Consider the following 18,330-nt stretch of genomic DNA (forward strand, 5'->3'; position numbering starts at 1 on the left):
AAAAATCACTTTAGATTTATGTTTCCATATTTATTTGTTGCATGGAATCTGCTCATGGCATCTTTGCATGTAATGAAATACTCTATGTATTAAAATTGCTCATTCTAGTATATACCATATTATATAATGACTGTAAATTATGAACATGTTTGCTCAAAAGGTCTAGTGTTGAGAATGGGCACATTCAGCATGACATAGTAAACATAGTAAAGAAAGAGCAAAATGATATTGCTGGCATTTCTGGAAAGCTGAGCTAATTAATGTTCTCAGATTTCCAGGATGGTGAGTTCATCAAATGGTGCAACATTTTGCTGAGTATTGCCTGCATCATCTTCTGGCGAAGTTGATAAGAGAAACACTTACTAAAATATCACCCTTTTAGCGTGTATGTTGGCTTCCTTTTTGAACATGTTGTAATGATCATTTTATCTGGTGAAAACATCATCTTTAGTATCTGCTGTTCCTTGTATTTTCAGGTTTGATTTTAATGTTTTGTGCCACACCATAATATACAAACCAACAAACAACATGGCAAAGGTAAAGGAAAACCTACACGTGACAATAAACAATGGTAAATCAACACATTACCAAACTGGAGTTATATTTTTTCAGGACAATGCTATTCTTTCTAGGTAGATTATTGGGCATTTGTTACGTAGTACACTTCGTTGAGAAGAAACAGTAGTTTCAAAATTGAGGAAGCTCATTAATGGCTAGTGATATTATGAGCTGATTGATTGTGTATGAGGAGAGCACACAACAATAATGCAGAATCAATAATAAAAAGAATATCCCATAAACATTCTCAAAGTTTAAATAAAAATGAAAAGTGAGTCTTTCAAAAATATTCTTAATAATGATAATATTACAAAAAGAATAGGTTGCTACTCACTGTAAAGATGGAATGCTGAGTTGCAGACAGACACAATGAGAAGACTGTTACACAGTGAGTTTTCAGCCAAAGCCTTCTTCAGAAAGGAAAACACAAGCAAGCACAGCTCATGCACACATGACTGCTATCTCTAGCCATTCCAGCCAAAATGCATAATAATATAGCAGTTTTAGGGAACAGCATAGTGGAGAATCTTAATAATGATGAAGATAAAGGCAAACTAATGGCCTAAATCAATGTATTTCTTGAGCAGGGCAACAGTAAACTTATGAAATTTTAATAAATCATCATTGTCTCATTATCTCATCCTGGTATTGGTTGAGGTGGTGTGATGTTAATGGCAGTAGTGGTAGCAGTGGGGAATGAGCAGAGGTTAAAAATTCACTACCACTCCACATATTTTCTTTCTTCCTCTTTTTCACTAACCTCTCAGTTGAGAATGGTTTGGAAATTTACCTCATACCATAGTAAAATTATTTTCTTTTATACAAGTACTTTTGGAGCTTTTATTTCTTATAAAACTGGAAATAAGTTTAATAATATTTGAGAAGAAAAGTTGCTACTCACCATAGAGAGGAGATGCTGAGTCGCATCTCCACATCTCAGTATCTCCGCTATATGGTGAGTAGCAACTTTCCTTCTCAAATATTGTTACATTCCATCCTGGATTTTCCATTGTTTGAAATAAGTTTAAGGTCATTCTTGAACAGAGTATGCAAAGTAAGGAAAATTACCTGTAGTATTGCACTAAGACTCATCACAATATCACGATGATGTGGGCAATTCATGTATTCATTAAAAGTAACAGTGAGAGGGTTGAGACCAGGTTGAATGGTACTGGGCACCAAACCATTACTGTAATAAAAAGAAACCATGAATTGTCAATTTTATATGGACTGCAATAAAATCATAGGCAAACAGAGAGAAATATTTGGAATTATAAAACAAAATACATTTATACAGGTGGTCACATAAAAAGACAAAGCTCACAATGAAAAGATTTGTACACATTTTCTGACAAACCTCTATCTCAGCTTAATGTCCAATGCAGTGTTCTGCTTGACAGAAAATAAATCTCAATTCAAATTCCACCTCTGTCTTACTTGAGGACAAATGGCTTCAATGTACTTTAAATTCACATAAACCTTAAATCCTGTGATTTCACCATGATACATATGTACATAGAAATATCTGCCATAAACAATGATGTGTGAATAAGTGGCTTTGGAGACCACTGTATTTCCTGTGCTTTAAGCTAGACATCTTTCAGTGAAACTATGTGACACTGCAGCTGACAGTATATGCACCATATTTACACTCTTACTGGCAGTTACATTAGGTAAACATTCACAGAAGAGTGATAATTCACTTGCTGTTTTTGAATCTATTATGTATGTATAACAAACTGTATACGTAATGAGTATATATTGCTGTAATTCTTACAGGTAAATTCATTTTCATATACTTAGCTGAAAAAGACATTTTAGGAGTAATTGGGATACAAACACCACCAATATTGAACTTACACATAATAACTTACAATGTTTTTACAGCTAAAGAGAAAATGCAAAACATAAAGTGATAAGAATGACAACTGACTGATAAATTCGTAAACAAGAAAATATAGATTTAAAGTTCTTTTCGGCGTCTTGAAACTTAATATGAATTAACCATTTTATGCATAATCATTATTTCCTGGCACACAATTTTGTACTGTTTCTCACCCATCAGCAGCAGCTCTGCTATTTGTTGCTTGTGGACTTTCTTTATTTGGCCCCCCTCTGGTCATTTAAATTCTAATTTGTCTTTTCTGATTCAAACATTATTCTTATACCTGTGAATGAAATATCAGAAATTCTTTGTATTAACCATTTCTCTTCTTTTCATCCCAGTTTTGTATATTATGTGCTTTCTCATTGTTTGTTCTTCACAAAGTTTTAGAAAGTAATAAAAAGTCAAGCTTTCATTACATGTACCCTAAGCTCCTTTGTAACGATTATTATTATTGTTGACAGTAAAAATTTAGATGTTACTCTTATCATAAATAAAGTCAGTTTTATACTGTTTTCTTTAACTAAGGAACTGTTTGTTATTTCACAATAGTGTGTGGCTGATTTTTGATACCAAATAGTGTCCTTATGATGAACAAGTGCCACCAAAATCAGTAAACCCTGTGGCAGTGAGCGAGGTGCTTAGAACAAATATATTGTTACACTCTGCTAGAAAATGTCATGATGAGGCAGTGGTAGTTGGTGGGGAAAAGAAAGTTCACAAAGAAAACAATTAAAAAAAAGGAAAGAAAATCAGTGCACTGGTCATGTCTTTATAATCCATGATAGAAACACATCGACAGCTCTTGTCATTGCAGCATTTACTCATAACGACACAAAAATGTGTACAACAGATGAGATATTATTTTCAGAAATTACGATAAACTGCAATTCCACGTATGCAGACAGTAGTAGGACTCCCGTATTAAACTTTCTCAGTAGGACTGATATGATGTTTTTTTTGCAGGGCGCTCAACTTCGCGGTTATCAGTGCCCGTACAAATTTCCAACCTTTGCTCAGTCCAAACTCGCAACTTTCAGGAATGATGATGATGATGATGATGATGATGATGAAATGATGAGGACAACACAAACACCCAGTCATCTCGAGGCAGGTGAAAATCCATGACCCCGGCGAGAATCGAAGCCGGGGCCCCATGCTCGGGAAACGAGGGGGGTAGGGGGGTGGGGGGAATAGGACTGATATTAATAACATTTTATTGTATTTCTGTCATTTAACATTGTAGTGACCACCTGTAGAGGAATTTCGTTCTTCTTTCCTTCATATTTGCAAATTTTTCAATCACTAAAGATTGAAGTCAGTAACTGCTGAAATGAGGTCTCATTCAATACAGTACGGTGCGAGTGGTGTTGCCTTTTGTGGTCCACAGTGTTACAAAAAGGTTATGATGCATTTCAGTGATGATAAACAACATTCTGCTTCTGGAATGGTATTGTAACTGTAATTTTTATTTGCAAGAGTTTCACAATTTGCTCAATGTATCACAAAGATTATACCCTTTATGTAACAAAGTAAGTTCAAAGGATACTTTCCTACTACTCTCATCTATAAGTAACAGGGAGTTTCCCTCAAAGATTCTTTGTTTAGAAAAAAGAACAGCATTTAACAGCTGCTCTGAAAGAAGTTGCTGAAAAAGTGGAAGAGTAAATGGTAAATTTCTCTTCTAGAAAGAGAAAGGAACAACTAAGGGTCCAGTGAACCTGAATCTTTCTTTCACCTCTTAACTTACATCATCACATAATTCTCTTGCCTTCTGCATTAGATTACGTGTCACTCCTCCATCTCAAATTCTCCCTCTTTTATGGCATGGGCCCTTGCATGCAAGTAATCGACGAAACCAAATTCTGAATTTTTCATGATGCTCAATAGCATTAAAAAAGTTGTGTTACATACACTGTTTGTGTTGTGTAATAAAAAGGGTAAAAGCTTCACATGCAGGAGGTTGTGGGTTCGAATCTAATCAGATGCCTTAAATACTTTTATTTTTAAAATCTTTATCGAAATGACTGTGACCATTATTTTTATTCAATTAATTGGTTGAAATGTAGGTTTTTACTTGTATTCTTTTGTCACATCATTTTAATCACTCTTGTTCCACTTGGAATTATTGTGAATGTCAATTTAATTATATGTATCTATTATAATATTCAATTACTTGAAAATTCCAATCTATCAGTTAAAAAACAAAAGATGAAATAATATATTTATACTGACTGAGCAATGATGTGAAATACATGTTTAATACATAGCATAATTTCCTACAGCACTATGGACCAAATAATGCAGAGGAAGATTTAAAAAAAGAGGGGTTTATGAGTAAAATGAAACTCAAGCAAAATGAGAAAAAGATTTATGAATACAATAAAAAGAAATTATATCAACATTAACACATAATATTAATTAAAAACATATGAACAAAGATTTCAAGTGGAAAAAGAAGGAAAGAAAGAAAAATGAGGGCAAATAAAGTTGATGTTATGATTGAAATGTTGTGACAAAGGAATGGAAATAAAAAATCCAGTTTAAATCAATTAACTGAATAAAACTTATGATCAAAGTCAGTTCTATAAAGATTTTAAAAAAATTACTGCACCTACCAAGATTTGAACCTATAACCTTCTGTGTGTGAAGCACTTACCCTATTGATTACACCATGCAACCAATCTATGTAACACACCTCTTTTGACGCTACTGAGTGCCATGCAAAACTCTGAAATTTTTCTTTTTCATCAACATCTCACAAATGAGGGGCCACAAGGATGAACGGCTGCAGTATGTGATACCTGGTACTTTAATCTATGTAATGATATAGATGGTTTCAAAAAGTCAACCCCACTGCTGGGAACCTCTCCTTGCGATTCTAATTCTGCACTAAAATTCAGGCTATGTCAGGATTGGAAGATGATTCAGTCTCATCATGTCATCTGAGAGCAAGTTCCAAGGCACCACAGAAAAGAACACTGTTAATAATTAGATTTAGTATCTTCCTATAACTGGTAACTTTTTGGTTGCATAAGGGTTTCTTAATTTTGCCTTGGAAATGATGAATGTCATAGACTCTGTTTTTAGCCCATGAAAGCTCTCCTCCAAATTATAAACATGGAAAACAAAATAAAGCTCTTTCCAAACCACAAGCACATAGGCGTTCATACTTGTTCCACAGTTTGGAGTTAAATTTACTACTGAACTGATGAGATTTCATCTGTCTGCAAAACTGTTAAATTAGGAGTCGGCCTACCTAGCCTCTTAGTTTCTAATTTTTCTTCACACCTGTGTAAATGGATGGGTTTTGGATGTTTTGTTTTAGGACACAAGAACAACTGAGGTCATATGCACCCATGTCATAACCTTAGCACACGAGTAAGTAGAAGTCAGAAGCGGCTACATGTTAAGCCAATGTGATGGAAGGAAAGAGCTAAAAACAAGGACTTGCCTTTGGAGAGAGGCCCACAAAATTTGCCATAGAGACAGCGGAAGTCCCCGACCGAAGATTAAATGTCCTTTGTCATATTGCTATGATGGATAAAAAGTAAAACATGGTCGACATCCTATGCGTCGTTTACTAGAACAGTCAATAACTCAGACAGCAACAGGCACTGGAACATAAGTGGTACGAAAAAGGACATTCGGTTAGCAAATGATGAACCATCAAAAGTTGATGAGAATAAGCACAAAGTGATAGGGGATCACCAGTTAACAAATGATGGTGGCTAAAAAAGACAGTGCCTAATACGCAAAATGGCTAACATGATCTCATCGGGACAAGGGGGCGAGAGGATGTTCGATAAGCCACTGTGAGAGGTTTAATTCCCAGGAGCTTGATTGGTTGGTTGGTTGGTTTAAGGATTAAAGGGACCAAACTGCAGAGGTCATCGGTCCCTTTTTCCAAAATACTAAAAATACCCACAGAGAATAAAAAAAAATGTTCAACAAAATAGAAGACAGACGACACAGAACAAAAGAAACATAGACAAGGACCAGACAAAACGAAATAAAATCACACGGAGTGTGACGGTGGTTGGCCGACCATAGGAACAAAAAAAAGGAAAAGCCAACCACCGAAAACACATTAAAAAACTTAGTTTAAAACCGTAGGTCAAAGGCCCACAGAGAAGCTCCTTGACGCATACGGCGATCGGACAACCCGACCGGGGCCGACGGTCTGGCAGATGGACGACTGACTGCGGGAACAGGACACGGTAATTTGGATGCCCGGGCAAGCTAAAAACATGGGCAGCATAAGCAGCCAGTAATTGTTGGTGTTGTAACCGCAGTGGAGGGACACCTGCCTCAACAAGGATGCTGTCCACAGGGCTGGTGCGGAAGGCACCAGTGGCAAGTCGGATCCCGCTGTGTAGTATTGGGTCCAGCACCCTCAACGCAGAGGGGGATGCTGAGCCATAAGCCAGGCTCCCATAATCCAGACGGGACTGGATTAACGCCTGGTAGAGCCGCAACAGGGTAGATCGGTCGGCGCCCCAGCGGGTGTGGCTCAAGCATCTCAGAGCGTTTAGATGCCGCCAACACGCTTGTTTAAGCTGCCGGATATAAGGCAGCCAAGTCAACCGGGCATCGAAAACCACCCCAAAAACCTGTGTGATTCCACCACTGAAAGAAGTTCGCAGGCAAGATACAGCCGCGGCTCCGGGTGGACAGTGCATTGCCGGCAGAAATGCATAACGCAGGTCTTGGCTGCCAAAAACTGGAACCTATGAGCTACAGCCCAAGACTGCGCCTTGCGGATAGCACCCTGTAGCTGACGTTCAACAGCTGCAATGCCAGTAGAGCTGTAATAAAGGCAGAAGTCGTCAGCATACAGGGAAGCAGAGACAGAATTTCCCACGGCCGCAGCGAGCCCGTTAATGGCTATTAAAAACAGGCAGACACTTAAAACAGAACCCTGTGGCACACCGTTCTCCTGGACGTGGGTGGAACTACATGAGGCAGCGACTTGCACGCGGAAGGTGCGATACGACAGAAAATTTCTGATAAAGATCCGCAGAGGGCCCCGAAGACCCCATTCATGAAGCGTAGAAAGGATGTGATGATGCCATGTCGTATCGTACACCTTCCGCATGTCGAAAAAGACAGCGACCAGGTGCTGACGGCGGGCAAAGGCAGTACAGATGGCCGACTCCAGGCTCACCAGATTGTCGGCGGCGGAGCGGCCTTTACGGAACCCACCCTGAGATGGAGCCAGAAGGCCCCGAGACTCCAGTACCCAAGTCAAGCGCCGGCTCACCATCCATTCGAGAAGCTTGCAAAGAACGTTGGTGAGGCTAATGGGGCGGTAGCTGTCCACCTCCAAAGGGTTCTTGCCTGGTTTCAGCATGGGGATAACGATACTTGCCCGCCATTGCGACGGAAACTCACCCTCGACCCAAATACGGTTGTAAAGGTCGAGGAGCCGTCGCTGGCAGTCCACTGAGAGGTGTTTCAGCATCTGGCAGTGGATGCTATCTGGTCCAGGAGCGGTATCAGGACAAGCGGCAAGGACACTGCGGAATTCCCACTCACTGAATGGAACATTGTACGATTCTGGATGGTGGGTGCGAAACGAAAGGCTCCGACGTTCCATCCGCTCTTTAATGGAGCGGAAGGCCAGGGGGTAATTCGCAGAAGCGGAACTCATAGCAAAATGCTCTGCCAAGCGGCTTGCAATGACGTCGGAGTCTGTACAAACTGCTCTATTCAGTGAGAGTGCAGGGACGCAGGCAGGGGTCCGATAGCCGTAGACGCGTCGAATCTTCGCCCAGACCTGCGATGGAGTGACATGGAGGCCAATGGTGGACACATACCACTCCCAGCACTCCTTCTTGCCTTGGCGGATAAGGAGGCGGGCCCGCAGCCGTTTGAAGGCGATAAGGTGGTCTATGGAGGGATGTCACTTGTGACGCTGGAGCGCCCGCCGGCGATCTTTAATCGCTTCAGCGATCTCAGGCGACCACCAAGGCACAGCCCTCTGCCGAGGGGACCCAGAAGAACAGGGAATGGCAGATTCGGCGGCAGTAGCGATGCTGGTGGTGACCGATTGAACCACCGCATCAATGTCATCACGAGAGAGAGGCTCAATAGCGGCAGTGGAGGAAAACAAGTCCCAGTCAGCCTTATTCATAGCCCATCTGCTGGGGCGCCCAGAAGAGTGGCGCCATGGCAGTGACAGAAAGATTGGAAAATGGTCACTACCACACAGGTCGTCATGCACACCCCATTGGACAGACGGTAAGAGGCTAGGGCTACAGAGCGATAGGTCAATGGCGGAGTATGTGCCATGCGCCACACTGAAGTGTGTGGAGGCACCGTCATTTAAGATCGAGAGATCGAGCTGCGCCAATAAATGCTCAATAGTGGCGCCTCGACCTGTTGCCACTGACCCACCCCACAGAGGGTTATGGGCGTTAAAGTCGCCCAGTAACAAGAAAGGTGGCGGCAATTGGGCTATCAGTGCAGCCAGGACATGCTGCGTGACATCACCCTCCGGTGGAAGGTAAAGACTGCAGACACTAATAGCCTGTGGCATCCACACCCTAACAGCGACAGCCTCTAAAGCTGTTTGTAGAGGGACAGACTCGCTGTGAAGAGAGTTAAGGACATAGATGCAGACGCCACCAGACACCCTTTCATAAGTGGCCCGGTTCTTATAATAACCCCGATAGCCATGGAGGGCGGGGGTTCGCATTGCCGGAAACAAAGTTTCCTGAAGTGCAATGCAGAAGAAAGGGTGAAGGCTGATAAGTTGGCGGAGCTCAGCGAGATGGTGGAAGAAACCGCTGCAGTTCCACTGGAGGATAGTGTTGTCCATGGCTGGGAAAGGCGTGACGGGACGGGGAAGGCAGATTACGCCGCTGGGTCACCTGCTGCCTCCGAGTGAGCACCTGTGCTAGTGCTTTCCATGGCGTCGGAGGGACCGGCGAGATCGAGGTCCTCAGCGGACGCCAGGATCTCCACCTCATCCTCAGACGCAGAGTTTGAAGGTTGCGGTGGGACAGGTGCCACCGCAATGTCAGGATGCTTGGGAGCCTTTTTCTTGGACTGCTTTGCGCGCTGTGCCTTAGGTGGTTCTGGCTGGGAGGGCCTCACTGGGTCAGTCTCAGGGACTGAAGACGACCGTGATGCCCTACGACCAGCGACCGGTGGTTGTTTGAGGTACTTGCGGGTGTCCGCTTTGGCACTGGGCAAAGCCTGGGATGGGAGGGACCCAAGGGACCCCTTCCAGGCGAGAGGAGCTGAAGAAGGCTCACGCTTCTCCGGCTGGGAAGGGGGAACAGATGTCCCCGGTGGTTGGGGTGGTGTTGCTCCTGCAGTAGATGGAGCAGGAGCAACAGGGAGTGAAGTGCCCCCCACAACCAAGGGGGCCGGTGAATTCTGACACAGCTGAGGACGAACTGCAGGTGACGACACTGTAGAGGTTCGAACCGGTGTTGCAGCAGCGGCATAGGTAGACGTCATAGGCACAGGATGTAGCCGCTCATATTTCCGCCTTGCCTCGGTGTAGGTCAGGCGGTCCAGGGTCTTATATTCCATTATCTTCCCTTCCTTCTGGAAGATCCGACAGTCCGGTGAGCAGGGTGAATGGTGTTCTCCGCAGTTAACACAGATGGGATGCGGAGCACATGGAGTATTGGGATGCGAAGGACGTCCACAATCTCGACATGTGATGCTAGAAGTACAGCGAGATGACATGTGCCCGAACTTCCAGCATTTGAAACACCGCATCGGAGGAGGGATATATAGCTTCACATCACAACGGTAAACCATCACCTTGACCTTTTCGGGTAAAACATCACCTTCGAAGGCCAAGATGAAGGCACCAGTGGCTACCTGATTATCCCTCGGACCCCGATGGACGCGCCGGACGAAGTGAACACCTCGTCGTTCGAGGTTGGCGCGTAATTCATCGTCGGACTGCAGAAGAAGATCCCTGTGGAATATAATACCCTGGACCATGTTGAGACTCTTATGCGGCGTGATGCTAACTGAAACATCCCCCAACGTGTCACAATTGAGCAACATCCGTGACTGGGCAGAGGATGCCGTTTTGATGAGCACAGAACCAGAGCGCATTTTGGACAAGCCCTCCACCTCCCCGAACTTGTCCTCTAAATGCTCCACAAAAAACTGGGGTTTGGTTGACATAAACGATTCTCCATCAACCCGCATACACACGAGGTACCGGGCGGAATAGTCTCCACTGCCTTCTTCAGTAAGACATTCCTCCTATGGAGTGGCTAGGGAGGGAAACGATCTCTGATCAAATTTCTTCACGTTGAGGTTAGACCTCAATCGATAAGAGACTGCTGGTGGAGGCCCACCAGCGAGAGATGATGTACCACGCTTCATTGCGGGTCATCCGCCCTGATGCCACCTACTCCGACCAAGGGCCCTCCCCACGGGCACCACCCAGCCGCAGCAATAGCCACCTGGCAGGATGGCCATTGCCGGGAGTCCCGATGCCCCAGGGAGATGGGCATCTACTCCTTGGCATACGTGGGGAGTTAACAGCGCAGGCATCAGTAGAGCGATCCCTGTGTTGTCAGGGGGCTACAACCAACAGGGTACATGGCGGCCCCACCACAACGGACTGGCTACCGTGCTGGATCTTAGGTGCAAAAATGTCCAAGGTCGTCGTCGCAGTTAAAAGCAACACTGCAGAGTGCAGTGTGGTAATCGCACCCAGGGACGTATCCTCGCCCAAGAGATGGAAAACGAGCGGGCCACCATTGCAACAACGAAAAAGCCGGCTAAAAGTCTCAATGCACGACGGATACAGTGCACCATGTAAGGCGCCCTTCCCCAATTGGCTCGCTCTTCGGAATAATTTAGAAAGATGGAGGTCAAACCCGAGAGGGGACCATCACATAAGGCCGAAACATTTGAGACTCCTTTTAGTCGCCTGTTACGACAGGCAGGAATACCACGGGCCTATTCTAACCCCCGAACCCGCAGGGGGGTCCCAGGAGCTTGTTCCCATGTAGGGAAGACCAGTTGTGATGCCAAAGTGACAACAACTGCTCACACATGGCAACATGGCAATCATCCGAAGCAATGACAGAGTGAGCAGGCCAAGGTAGGAGGACTGCAGGCTTGGTAGCAGTATCAGCAGCCTCATTTCTCTCTAGACCAACATGACCAGGAACCCACATGAACCTCACAGTGGCCCCCTAAACAGTGAGCAAGTGGAAGATTTCTTGGACCTGTTGTTGCGCTAAGGGATCGACTGTGTACAGCACACAGAGGCTCTGAAGGGCACAGAAAGAAGTCAATTGTATGACACAATTAAAAAGCTTGTGTCGCCAGATGTACTGGACAGCCTGATAGAAGGCGAAGAGCTCTGCTGTATAAATCAAGCAGTGTTCTGGAAGCCAAAATCGAAAATGGTCAGTGTCAATGACAAAGGCACACCAAACACCAGGATCAGTCTTGGAGCCATCAGTGTTTACGAAGGTGCTGTTGCTAAGTTGTGTGCAAAGGTCAAGAAACTTACAGCGACACATCAACTCCAGAGCAGTGTCCTTAGAAAGTCAATGAATTCCAAGATGAACATGGGTCACTGTATGAAGCCAAGGCAGTGAAGGGTTAACACTTATCGGAAACGTGGCAGGTAGTGTGAAGTTAAGCTGCCAGAGCAGTAGTCAAAAGTGAACTCCAGTAGGTAACAGAGAAAAAGGGTATGCCCCATACTCATGGTCAAGGGAGTCATCAACAAAGAGGGCAAAATATGGGAGACCAGGCATTGCAGACAAATGGCATGCATATCCACTGTGGAGGACATCACATAGGTATGGGAGTGGTAGTTTGGCAACTTCTGGATAGAGAGTCTCAACTGGGCTAATGCAAAAGGCGTCAGTGGCCCGAGGTATTCCACAATGTGTGTTAAGATGGTATAAAATGGACGGACATACAGAGGAATAAACAAAACACCCACAGCCTAGTACCAGACAGACTACGGATCAGTACAAATGGAGGAAGGTGGTCTGATCTCTCCCCAGAATGTACTGCTTAGGACACATAAGATATTAAGGAAACGGGTACAGCGTGCAGCCAGGTAAGACATGTGAGAGGACCAACAAAGTTTCCTATCAAGCATGAGCCCCAGAAATTTAGTAGTTTCAGCAAACAGAGGAGCAACAAACCCAAGATGTATAAATGGTGGAAGAATCCTATTGCATCACCAGAAATTTATCCAAGTGATTTTGTCAGAGGAAAAGTGAACAGCTGCAGGAGTAGAGACGATCGAGACAACATTGAAGACACTGCTTAAGGAGACAAGTCTGTGGGGAACTGCAATAGATCGCAAATTCATCAACAAAAAGAGAGCCAAAGATGCCTGGCAGGAGACAGTCCATGATACAGTACACAGCTATAGCAAAGAGCACGATGGTCAGGACAGAGCCTCATGGCACCCCATTCTCCTAGGTAAAGGTGTCCAACAAGGCTGAGACCATATGTACCTTGAAAACTCAGTGCTTTAAAAATTTCCGAAGGAAATAGAGCAGGCGTCTTCGGAAGCCCCACATATATAGAGTATGGGGGATACAGGTCCTCCAGCAGGTGTCGTAGGCTTTCTCCAAATCAAAAAACATGGCCATAGTCTGGTATACCCACAGAAAACTATTCATGGCATGGGTTGACAAAGTGACGAGATGGTCAACTGCAAAATGGCACACTCAAAATCCATATTGTGCAGTGGTTAGTAGAGTGGGAGACTCAAGCCACCATACCAGCTGGCTTGATTCATATATTTCACCACCTTGCAAACACAGGTGATGAGAGAAATGGGGTGGTAGCTAGAAGCAAGATGTTTGTCCTTATTGGGCTTAAGGACTTCATGCAAGCATCTGGGAAACATGACTTCTACCCAAATGCTTTGTATGTATGAAGGAGAAAGGGCTTGCCAACATGAGAAAGGTGCTGCAATATCTGAGTGTAAATATTATCTGGCCCCAGGACAGAAGATCGGGATGAAGTGAGAGCATGGTCTAACTCTCTAATAGTAAATGCAGCATTGTAGCATTCACAATTCTGAGAGAAGGAGGATATCACCCATATGTTCTTCACTCCTTTCCGAGGGAGAAAGGTGGGATGATAGTAGGTGGAGCAAGAAATATTGGCAAAATAGTGGCCCAAGGTGTTGGAGATAGCAATAGGGTTTACAATGACTTCATGTGCTACATTCAGGATGAAAATCAGAATATGGACCTCTGTCCCAGAGAGCCAACGAAGGCTGCCCCCACACAACGGAAGAAGGAATGAAACCGTTAAAAGAACCAGTAAAGGAAATCCAACTAAAGGAAATCCACTTAGCTTTTTTGCTATCCCAAAGAATGCAACAACACTGCACATGCAACTGTTTATAACGAATACAATTTGCCTCATATGATAATGGTTAAAAATATGGAGAGCACGTCACCACATATGTATTGTGTCGCAGCACGCATCAGTCCACCAGGGGACCACAACACAGCATGGTGAAGATGAAGTATGAGGTGTGGAACATTCTGCAAGGGGTATGGATAACATTTGTAAGGTCATCACAACTGGGGAAATGTTGTTCGTCGAAAGTCACCATGGAGGAGTAAAGCCTCCACTTGGCCTTAAAAAGCTGCCAGTTGGATTTACGCGCAGGTGGGTAGGAGTCAGCAAATGGACAGTGCACGGGGAATGGTCACTCGAGTATGTGTCAGACAGAACAGACCATTCAAGATTATGGTCAACAGGGCAATGCAGAACAAGAGGTCCAAATGAGAATAGATGTGTGTGGAGTCTGAAAGAAATGTGGGTGCTCAAGTGTTAAGACAGATGAGGTTGAGTTGATGGAGAAGGTCAGCCTAGAGAGATCCTCATGGACATTTTCTTCAAGAGCCCCAAAGGGGATGGTGGTTATTAAACATACCGAGCAGAAATACAGAATGTTACAGTGAAGTGAGGCATAGCAACAATGGAATGATAAGTGCAGGACGGTAAAATGCAGACCTTTTGACTCATCAACAACTCATGAGTGACAGAGTAGGACACTTTTTCCTTCACCTGGATGTCTTGGACAGGCCACTCATTGAGATATACTGGACATTCCCGGGATGAAGCGGCACAGTCACCATTACAATTGATACAGTGGGGAGAAGAAGGTGGGGAATAGGCCTCGTGAGCATCTCACTTGTGTTAACATACCTCTGCAATGCCTAATGCCTGTGTGACATGGTTATAGTCACCGTTGGCAGTGCAGTGTTCCTGTGTACAAGTCATTGAAAGCAATAGACACTGACCCTGCTGGCCAATTCAATAAGCAGCAGTTTATTGGTGGTCCAAGTGTCTTTTGTGGACTGAGAATGCAGTTCACGTGTGATGTATCAGCTGTGTTTGGAGGTGATACATGGTTGGATGTTGTATGGGGGAACCAAGCAGACTATGGTGGCCTTGAAGCTTTCCCTGATGCAAACATTTTGGCTTGGAAGACTTGGGAGTATAGCTGAGAGAGTACAGGGTTACTGGCTAAGTTTCCGTATGGTACTTTGGTTCCAGACAAGCCATTTAACTTGTCTACATGTTTTGACAGGAAAGGCGAGTGTGATTATAATGTTGACACTGGTTTCAATGCATCGGGTTTGGAATGTACAGTCTGACTGCGATGACTTCACAGCCTGCCTTAAAATTAAATGGAAGCACTACTCTATCAAATATGAGAAAAAGAGTGCATGTAGGCACTAAGTTTTTATCAATATTTTTCACTACCCAATGGGCAGGAGTGATGCCCTGATCACAGGGATAAGTCTGGATTTCTCCCTTTGTCAGACCATCAAACAGCCGAGTGTAAATAACACCAAGCAAAGAATTCAGCATACAATGGGCCTCGACATGAACAATCTGCAGCTCATGGTCTCACACTTGTGTTCTTGCTTCCCGAGCACATGGTCCTAGCTTCGATTCCTGGCGGGGTCGAGGATTTTCCCTGCCTCGAGATGACTGGGTGTTTGTGTTGTCCTCATCATTTTATCATCATTCATGGCAGTGGTGAGAAAGGACTGAGCAAAGATTGGGACTTTGTATGGGTGTTGATAACCATGCAGTTGAGCGCCCCACAAACCAAACATCATCATCGACACGAACAGTTCTGTCTTGGAGGAGCAAAGGTGTAAGCAACTGTTGGGATTGAAAATTATAATTGCTCCATAAGCAGAATCCCATTACATAAGTGAGAGTAGGATTTTGCGTGGCGTGGCCTGAAATTACATCAAAACCTTTCTGAATAATAAACAGATTAACCATAGCAAAGGTCTGATCTTCTTTGGTATGCAATACCACAGGAACCAAGTTGCGGCTGTGAGAGCCTTTGAATCTTAGCCTCATGCTGTATTTGTTGGTTTATGCTTAGTAGATGCAGACTGAAATGGTGATTGGCACGTAACGAGAAAAAAAAAAAAAGATTGCCAGTGTGTCTGATGGTGTGCTCCTTCCAACTGGGGAGCCTCTCTGATGGGGGACAATCACCTGATCTCCTGCCTTAGGGCCTTAGGTGATTGTTCACACATCAGGTCATACCTCCAGAACTCCTGACAAGAGAGACCAATTGGCAATTTTGGAAGGTAACAGCTCAGGCAATCGCCCCTCCCTGAACCTGGCTTGTATCAGGTGGTACGTGTGAAACCTACCTGTCGACCCTGGGGTGGGAATTATGTATTACCCAATCACCTGTTATGGGTCAAATGTGTGGGCTGGTCTTCGGGAGCACACAGGGAGGAAGAAGAAACAAAGAGAAATCTCAAATGCAGGGTGTGGTGCAGGGTGAATTAAATAATGGATGGAATGCACGGGAAATAGTTATTTTACTCATAGCTACAAGTAAACTGATAAGGAGGTGCCAGATCCCACTTTGTTAGAAGCTCTGACAGCTCCAGTTCTCTTCAGGGGGAGGGATGAAGGTGGGCCACTGCAAGCATCCACTCTATTGAGCCTAAAACACTAGCTACCTTAAGCTGTTTTGGTACTGTTTGTTTATTTTTTAGGGTAAAAGGGGAGGCCTTTATTTTAAACCTCCTACTTAGGGATTTATAAACAAAGACCTCGAATGGAGTTGCTAGTGTTGCCATCTTTGGTTGCTACCTGACTGCTCAAGGAGCAGTCACCATGGAGTCGCACATTGGGCTTGCAAATTGCTTCATCAATCACATCATGGTAGGAGCTACCAATGTCTTTATGTGATTTTGCAGCTCACTTCTGTGCATTCAGTCATCCTCATGGTGTGACGAGAAGGTGTTGTCTTGTCCACACATCAGGGATGAATGCTGCTCAGCCTTCTGTTGACTCCAGTCTCCAATCTCGTGTGGGGTATTTATACACCCAAATCCATATATGAGTAAAGTTTTGCAAGCATTGCCTCCTCACCCCACATCATCCCCCCCCTCCCCCCACCTGACTGAACCAGACTACAAAGACTCTATGACAAGCTAAGCTGCAACTTCCTGTACTTGTGCCATACAGTTGAGAACTGCAGGGTCCATGTAAATTGGTCAGGTGTGCATTACATGTGGGATGCTCACAAGAGGTTTTCAGATTAGGCAACTCTCCATCCAATCCAGATAACAAACAATAGCTGTAGGAAACCCAGAAATATCTGTGTAAGATCTGAAGAAATGCCTCCTACAGGTGAGAGCATTAAAATCCCAACTGTTAACTGCCAAAGCATTTGCAATGAAGATCCAGAATTGGAAGCACTCCTGAACAGCAGTGAAGTTCACATAATACTAGGTACAGAAAGCTGTTTGAAGCCTGAAATTGATAGCAGTCTGATTTTTGGGGTGAATTTGAGTGTCTACTGGCAGGATGAGCAAATGGGAACTGGAGGTGGTGTATTTAATGCAGTAGACAAGGAACTCAAATCCATGCAAATGAAATTAAAGTTGCAGGTGAGATTGTTTGGACAAGACTCAGTATGGGGGGGGGGGGAGGAGGGGGGGGGGGGGCATAAAATGATAATTGGTCCTTCTCAGATTCATCTCCTAACGTAACCAAAAATGTCAGAGAAAATCTCGCTTCACTTTTATGTAATTTCCCCAATCATACTTTAATCATCGGTGGAGACTTGAATTACCCAACAATCAATTGGAAAAATTACAGTTTTGCTAGTGGTGGGCATGGTAAGATATCCTGCAAAACATTACTAAATGCCTTCTCTGAAAACTACCTAGAACAGGTAGCTAGAAATCACACTCATGATAAAAATACAGAGAATCTGGCAACAAATAAACCTGACCTCTTTAAAGATGTCCACATTGAAACTGGTATCAGTGACCATGACACAGTTGTGGCAATAATGATAACCAAAGTACAAAGGACAACTAAAACAAGCAGAAAGGTATATATGCTCAGTACACTAGATAAAAAACAGTAGTGTCATATCTCAATGAGGATGTTGAGCATAGGGCATGGTAAGATATTCTGCAAAACATTACTAAATGCATGTACAGGAACTATGGCTCAAGTTTAAAAAAATAGTTGGACATACACTGGATAGATATGTACCCAGTACAACAGTTCATAATGGGAAGGAATCTCCATGGTATAGTCGTTGTCAAGAAACTTTTAAATAAACAAAGATTACTTCATAATAGGTGTAAAGGTGTAAAACAAAGTGTATGGCTATAACGTAGATACAGAGATGCTGAATGAAATACCTTTAGCTGTCAAGAGAGCAATGCGTGATACCTTTGATGACTACCTTAGTAGAACATTGTCACATGATATCTCACAAAATTCTGGTCATGTGCAAATGCTGTTGGTGGCACCAAAGTTATTGTCCAGTTCCTAGTGAATGAGACAGGAACTGAAACTGAGGGTAGCAGAGCAAAAGCTGAAAAGCTTAACTCTATTTT

General features: G+C 43.9%; 1 protein-coding gene across 1 annotated transcript in view; it reads right to left on the reverse strand.

Annotated features, from left to right (window-relative positions):
• The window catches only part of LOC126161685 (mediator of RNA polymerase II transcription subunit 12), a 415,184-nt gene that overhangs the window by 350,642 nt on the left and 46,212 nt on the right, over positions 1-18,330 (reverse strand). Inside the window, exon 8 of the mRNA XM_049917698.1 lies at positions 1,627-1,747. Coding sequence (XP_049773655.1) covers positions 1,627-1,747 — 121 coding nt within the window. The remainder of the gene's footprint in view (positions 1-1,626; positions 1,748-18,330) is intronic.

Source organism: Schistocerca cancellata, chromosome 2 (genome assembly GCF_023864275.1).
Source record: "Schistocerca cancellata isolate TAMUIC-IGC-003103 chromosome 2, iqSchCanc2.1, whole genome shotgun sequence".
In the NCBI taxonomy this organism is placed as follows: domain Eukaryota; kingdom Metazoa; phylum Arthropoda; class Insecta; order Orthoptera; family Acrididae; genus Schistocerca; species Schistocerca cancellata.